Consider the following 7,500-nt stretch of genomic DNA (forward strand, 5'->3'; position numbering starts at 1 on the left):
GTGCTTTTTAGAATATCACCGAACTCAGTTTTTCGGTGGCACGCTTAGTCGAAACTCAAGATGCGTTGGCTTGTCCTTGTAGTGGTGTGTGCTGTGCATGTCCTCGCGCAAGATAAAGGCGTTGAGCTATGGAAAGCAGCACAAATTCGCATTGATACGGGATCGAAGCGGCCCCACATCGTCGGACGTATAGTTGGTGGACGAGAGGTTAGCATAAGTGAATATCCTTATCAGTTGTCGTTGAGATATTATGGGTCCCACATTTGCGGCGCATCTATCATCGGAAGCCGGCTCGTTATTAGTGCGGCCCATTGTGTTAGTCCGAAACCCCCGGTTAAGTCTGTAGGTTGTCCAATCGGTACCGGTTACCCGCTGACGGTAGAAGGCACGGTATTGAACATACATTTTTTTTTTCAGATAACATTCAAAGCCGGAAGTTCATATATTACGGACAAAGCTGGTGTGATCTTTAATGTTGAACAAATAATCATACATCCTTCGTACAGTCCATCCACGAGCCACAACGATGTAGCTCTGTTCAGGACGATTGAACTTATGACCGGATATGCCAACGTTGGTTCTATTCCAGTTGAGAGTGTTCCCATTTCCATCACGACCATGACTCCCACCTATTGTGTGGTAACCGGATGGGGATTAACTGATTCCAATGATAGTCAGCTTCCCGCTATCTTAAGGATGGTTAAAATTCCTTTAGTAGCCTCCACCTCGTGCCAGCAGAAGTGGGGTCCATATCCTATAACATCTTCGTAAGTATTGTTTGGCAAGAGCCAAATTGAAGTTTAATCAGATTGATTAATGTTTTACTTGTGAAATGTGTTGCAGCATGGTATGCGCAGGAGAACCGAACAAGGACTCATGCAATGGAGATAGTGGCGGTCCTTTGGTTTGTAATAATAAACTGTACGGAATTGTTTCCTGGGGATCCGAGGCTTGTGGAAGCGCAGTTCCTGGGGTTTACACCAGCGTTACTGCGACCGCAATTCAATCGTTTATAAAACAGTACATGGTATAAAACGGTAGATTGCTAGAGGCTTTTCACACGCTTTTTCTGTTATCATTTCGATTGATCTAAAATTCTCATTGGTAACGAGTGGCTTTTGAGAAAGCAAAGTTTCTTATTATTGGAAAAGTAGAAATAAAAAGGATTCACAAAACAGTATCGCAAAATATTTGTTGTGGCGGTCCTTGGTTCAACTGATAACCGATCGAGAACTCTTCGCCACAACTGCTTTGTTTTTATCTAGCAAAGGAAACATAAAATTAATATAAAAAGTCGATTTAGTGCAATCATGCAAGAACAAACTGTTTCACAATGTTCTCATGTAGGAGAAACGGTGTGGTCCAACATTTTCCATACAAAATGCGATGGGATGCTTTGGGTTTATCTTTTGCTTCATTTCTTTCGACTTACTGCTCGGCAAGCGGGGCCTTGAAATGATTGACCAGATGGTTTATGTCGACTGTTTTCACAGGTGCTTCATACCTGATACCACGTAGGCTCGTTTCCCAAAATCGATACTCATTTCATCTTTTTCATTCGCATCTTGTAATGCGCTGTATTGAAATTTGATTTATTATTAAAATATGAATGCATATGATACGGTGAAAAACTAAAATAAGTTTATAATTAAAACCATTTTATATATATATAAGTTTGAATTTGAAGGAGAATCGATTTATTGCCCAGAAATGCCTATGGCGTAGATTCGTTGATCATCTTTACACTCCAGCAATGGATTTAATAAAGGTTCGCATAGCGCTATTTGCGATAGAGGTATAGACTGCCGGCATGGCACTGCCACATATTTCATCGCCCCATGAAACCAGACCAACCTGTGTGCCATTAAAAGTCAAGGGACCACCACTGTCACCGTTGCAGGAGTCGCGGCCTTTCATGCCGGCACAAAGAGCTCTGTGAAAATATATTTTAAGGGTTATTATCCTCGTATCAAACAACAGAAAAGAGTTTATACTCACGTTGAAGCTACTGTAATGGGGCTCCACGTCGATTTACACGATGCGAGTGTGATGGTAGGAACTGTGACAGAGCGCAATGTAGGAGCTAATGTTTCATTGGAGGCAGTAAGACCCCATCCAGACACCTCGACGATACTTCCAGTTGGTAGTTTATATCCAGCTTCTGGCAAAGGAATCAGGGCAATGTTTTCATGGCCAAGTAATGACGTGGCCACACGTAGAATACAGATATCTGACTGATAGGTGTCAAGATTGAACTTGGGATGGGGTTTAACATCAGTCACTTGGAAAATCACCCCGGTTCCATCATCTTTTCTACTATTAGCACCTCCACGCAGTGTAAGCTACAGTCAAACGAAATGGACAGAAAATAGTATATATTTTTTAGATTGAGTATTGATATATCACGTGCAATGGATTGAGCCATGATAACTTACAGCTGTTGCTGGGGATGGTGGATGTTGACAATGGGCAGCGGTGAGGGCATAAAATTCAGCAATCGCCGAGGCGCCACAGATATGATACCGATATTCGCGTAGCGACAGTTGATACTTCCGTTCACTAATATCCACTTCTCGGCCACCGACTATTCTCCCACTCGTCCTGATGGGTGCACCTGTGGTAGGCGCTCGGACACGTTTTTGTCTCGTCGCCCACAGGTCCTTCGCTTCATCACTTGCTACCCCAACAGTGAATAGGGCAACGATTGATAAGAAAACGTATAACTTCATTTCGCGCACACTGTATTCGCTGCTCTCCTCACTAGAAGCGATTCACAAACTGCCATGCGACAGTTACAATATCATTCAAATATAGAGTGGTATGGATTGGGAGTATGCCATGTGGATTGTATGAACAGATGGATGTTCAACCTTCAGCTCATTCCGTCTTCCTGGAGCCCAAGACGTTCAGTTCGATTACAACTGAACTTTGTACAACAATGTCAGACTTGTTGTACATCGGATTGATTTAGAATTTTATTAAAATTAGAATTTAATTTACCGTTTTTGAATTATTTCTTTTCTAATGAATAGATTAATTTGCGATACTTATTTGATTTATAAGATTGTGGAAATAGCTAACATCTTCATAGAAGGTTAAAACGCTTTCATTCAGCTTAGACTAATTTTGATTGTTATCATTTGAATCGTAATTATTCACATCATAAGAAAATAACACACTTTTCAATACCATCCCATGGCCGACATTAAAATAATCGAATACTAGATTGGTTTTCTTTACCACGTTCGCTGGTGTCGACATGACAACGTATTATGCATTTCGATAGAAAATATGTTTTAATGTTTCATTTTCATTCGTTGATCATTTCCATCACGCTTAGCTCTTAAAATATGCGCTTCAATTTTTGTTTTTATTCTGCAGGATTATGAGCAAAACGAGAGCCTACTTAGCGAGAAACGCGTTGAAACTATACCACACGCAGCAAACACGCAGCGGCAACGTTCGTTTTGAGAAATGTTTGTACAGCAGCTACACATCTATGGTGTTGTGAGATACCACGTCACTTGCTTTTGAATCGAATGATGGAATGATTTTTTAAAAATTGTTTTAATGTAATAATATATGCTGACACAGTCGTTAAGTAGCGAGTAGAAAAATACAAAGTGATTTGCCTCTATGTGCGCTCTCTAGGTTAATGAGGGCTGTTTTTATGGTTGGTAATGATGGGTTTTTCGTCGGTAGACGCTGTCTCGGCTACTTTGCTGATATGAATTTCCCCTCGATCTGTAATCCAAATCCAAGATAGACTGTCACTTCAGCTATACATAGGAGATTTCCTGTCGTTTCGACCTTCTGCAGATATGTTGTCGGCCTCCGAGTCATCCGTTTGCGATAAGCTCAGCAGTCTCAATCGCCAGCGCGTTTTATAACGTTCATAAACTGAGTGACTCGATTGAAATGTGTGCCACCGTACACAGAGACCATGTAATAGATCGAAGCGACGGTACTGCTATGATGAATTGCTATTTTCAATTAATCTTTGCCTAAATCCGTCTGACGCAATCTGTCGCAAGATAGCAGCTTTGACCACTGATAGTATGCATGGCGACTTGATATTTGCTTTATCAGGTCCGAGCGACGTCGTAGTGTTTCGTAGGTATAAAAGCAACAGTCCGAGTTTCGGGCATCAGTTGACTTGAAGCTGGTAAGATGAAACTGCTCGTAGTGTTGGCATTGTGTGTGGCTGGGGCCTTGGCCGGTCCGGAGGAGGACCTTTGGATGCAGTTCAACCGCCGCATGCCGGCGGCGTATTACACCAAAGGAATTCCGGACCATCCGCCATTCCAGGGACGTATTGTTGGTGGCGTTGATGCTGACATTGCGAACTATCCGTACCAGCTTTCGCTGCGCCGTGCATCGCACAGCTGCGGTGCATCTGTGATCGCTCTGCGCTGGGCTCTGTCGGCTGCCCATTGTACCTTCCCGGTTCCAGCCGTTACGGCCGTCTCTCTGCTGGGAGGCAGCTCGGACCGTGAATTGGGTGGCATTGTTTTCGCCATTGAAGAAATCCGCAATCACCCGAATTATAATGACTTCACCCTGGTGAATGACGTGTGCGTGCTCCGTACTACCACTGATCTGGTGGGACCCAACATTGCCCCGATCCCGTTGGACCCGTCCGGTGCAACTCACGCCCCCGGTAGCCGCGCTGTTCTGAGTGGATGGGGATCAACCGTAAGTACTCCGGAGGCTTTCTTGTAGTTCCGTCCACTAATTACTGACTAATGTTTCATACAGGGATCTGGCCCTCTCCCAAGAATCCTGCAACGCATTGACATCCCAGTAGTGAGCCAGGAGGCGTGCAGCTCTGGTTGGGGTGCTGGTATGGTTACCCCAGAGTAAGTATCCAAAAGCCTAGATTGCCGTTGCTGTGCAATTGAAACTCATTACTCGGAACGTCATTCTAGCATGATCTGCGCCAGCGAGCCTGGACGTGATGCCTGCGGTGGTGACAGTGGCGGCCCATTGGTTGTTGCTGGACAGCAGATCGGTATCGTGTCGTGGGGTGCTGTCGCATGCCAAGGAGTTCCCCCAGGAGTGTTTGCCCGTGTTGCCTTCCCGGCTATCCGCAGCTTCATCCAGACGGAAACCGGCGTGTAAGCAATGATGTTGGACTACGAAACGAAATAAAGCATTGGAAATGAACATTTTTTAACACTAAACGCAGTGTCAAACCGCTTAACGTCTCTCTGCATCCGAACTCCTTGAACGCTTTGTCTAATGTTGTTGTGCAATGTGTTGCTCCTGTTGATTGTTATCTCGAACCAATGCCACCATAGACGTTACGCTATCAATTTTGGTTTATATGATTAATGCAATGCCTACCCAAGCAAAGCAATCGCTAGTGATTGATAAGGCTGTCGTAGATTAATGCTAGTGTTGGTAACACTCTACACAAAATTGGTGCATTTGTGCTTCTTGACTTGGCAAAATTCGTGCCCAGAGTAGTAATGGCTATGCACATATACATAATAGAGTATGCCGCGAAAAGCTGGAACATAACGGTTAGTTGCTATTCTGCCGCAATGTTTAGCGAAACTAAACGACTACAAATTTGATAGGAATGTGTAAATGCAATAAATATGTTCGAATAAAATAAGAACTTTGAACTTAATTAATCCATTTCGCTTGTCTCAGCCGAGACGAAGTATCCACAAACATGCGCCCCAAGGCTAGTGATTCATTCTTCTGTTATCGTCGCGCGCACGCGCCAACAGGAAATGGAGACGATTTTTCCCATGTAATTAGAGATTAAGCTCGTTGTCAATCATATGTAGAATGAGCTGATAATGATTTATTTATCTAATCTACTGCTTCTTATGCTTCTTGATCATAATGTATCCGTTACGATAAAAAAAACCCCATGACAACCTATGTTTGAGGCGGGTTTTTTTATGGAAATTTCGAGAAACAAGTGATGTCCACGTAAATTCCCAGTAAGCTCTGGGATTTAACCAAAGACTATTAATCTCATATGGAAAATCCGTACACTGGAATCATGTTGACCATTCATTGATAAGAAAGGCGATTAATGTACCGAGACTATCATCTACTTCGGTTACAAGCGACGAGTATATAAATTGTTATTGAAAAGCTGGAACAGAGCAGTAAGTTCTGCAAGTTTGGACGCAAAGATGAAGGTGATCATTGTGTTGGCAACGATTGTCGCCAGTGTACTGGCTGGTCCGGAAGAGGATATTTGGCTCCGCTACAATCGGCGGATGCCGGGAGCATACCACACGGTGGGCTCACCTTCGACACCACCTCGCCAAGGAAGAATCGTTGGTGGTGTAGATGCCAACATCGCCAACTACCCGTACCAGCTATCACTGCGACGCAATGGAGGCCATTCTTGTGGAGCCTCGGTCATTGGGACCCGTTGGGCCCTATCAGCCGCTCATTGTACCTTCCCTGTGCCAGCGCTAAGTGCGATGCAGCTTCTGGGAGGTACAGCTGATCGTACTCAAGGAGGAGTTACTTTCGCCATAGAAGAGATTGTCAATCACCCGGACTACAATGATTGGACACTGGAGTACGATATTTGTGTGTTGCGTACCGGGGCAGACCTGAGTGGAGTTCACATCACTCCCATCGCATTGGATCCTGTCGGAGCAGTACATGCTCCCGGCACAAGAGCAGTTGTTAGTGGTTGGGGATTTAATGTATGTTAATAACACATAGAAAAGCTGTCCAGTTAAAGTGTAATCGAGATGTTGATTCTGTTACAGGGACAAGGAGTTCTACCAATAATCTTACAACGTGTCGACGTACCTATTGTTTCCGATGCCGAATGCATTGCTGCTTGGCCTGCAGGATGGATAACTCCAGAGTATGTTAACCATGGGAAGAAGCTGGTAGCATAACATAATTACATAATTTCTTGTTTTTATTACAGTATGATGTGTGCAAGCGAGACAGGCCGCGATGCGTGCAATGCGGATAGTGGTGGCCCCTTGGCCGTTGGTGGAGTGCAAATTGGAGTGGTGTCGTGGGGTGATCCAAATTGTCAGGGAACAGATCCAGGCGTCTTCGCACGTGTCTCTGATCCATCGATTCGTCGGTTTATAACAGAGACGACTGGATATTAAAATTATTATAGATGATTATCATAGTAAAAAGTAGAGTAGAGTCATTTTTAAGCTGCTATGTCAATAACATAATATATAAAATAAATATTTTATTGTTCAATTTTGATTAGTATTCATTTCATCGGATTTCTATCGGATCATTTTATAACAAAATCATATTGACGACTATTGGCGTGAAAGGAGTTAGTTAATGTTTCCATGTTAAGAGTAAAATGGGTAGCAGATTACGTGGATCACTTGCTACCCGGATTGGATGGTTAAAGCAAAAATGTATAAAGCTGGATTTGTGAAACAAATTATGATTCATAAAACATCAATTGTATCGCTAGTATGATAGAAGGCACAAATATCATTTGCTTAGCAAATGGAATACAATTTATTATCCTAACCA

The 7,500-nt window shown here is 43.3% G+C and overlaps 2 protein-coding genes across 2 annotated transcripts in view; both read left to right on the forward strand.

Moving 5' to 3' along the window:
- Positions 1-5,133, forward strand: part of LOC126571893 (transmembrane protease serine 9-like) — an 11,329-nt gene extending 6,196 nt beyond the window's left edge. The window contains exons 10-13 of the mRNA XM_050230776.1: positions 3,382-3,460; positions 4,163-4,695; positions 4,759-4,859; positions 4,929-5,133. Of these exons, the coding sequence (XP_050086733.1) occupies positions 3,382-3,460; positions 4,163-4,695; positions 4,759-4,859; positions 4,929-5,121 (906 nt within the window). The 3' untranslated portion in view covers positions 5,122-5,133. The remainder of the gene's footprint in view (positions 1-3,381; positions 3,461-4,162; positions 4,696-4,758; positions 4,860-4,928) is intronic.
- Positions 5,134-6,155: 1,022 nt separating this feature from the next.
- LOC126571899 (trypsin beta-like) lies at positions 6,156-7,109 on the forward strand. Its single transcript, XM_050230786.1, has 3 exons — positions 6,156-6,683; positions 6,750-6,850; positions 6,917-7,109. Exons 1-3 carry the CDS (start codon positions 6,156-6,158, stop codon positions 7,107-7,109), a joined length of 822 nt encoding a protein of 273 aa, XP_050086743.1.
- Positions 7,110-7,500: the final 391 nt, after the last annotated feature.

This window comes from Anopheles aquasalis, chromosome 2, assembly GCF_943734665.1.
Source record: "Anopheles aquasalis chromosome 2, idAnoAquaMG_Q_19, whole genome shotgun sequence".
NCBI classification, from domain to species: domain Eukaryota; kingdom Metazoa; phylum Arthropoda; class Insecta; order Diptera; family Culicidae; genus Anopheles; species Anopheles aquasalis.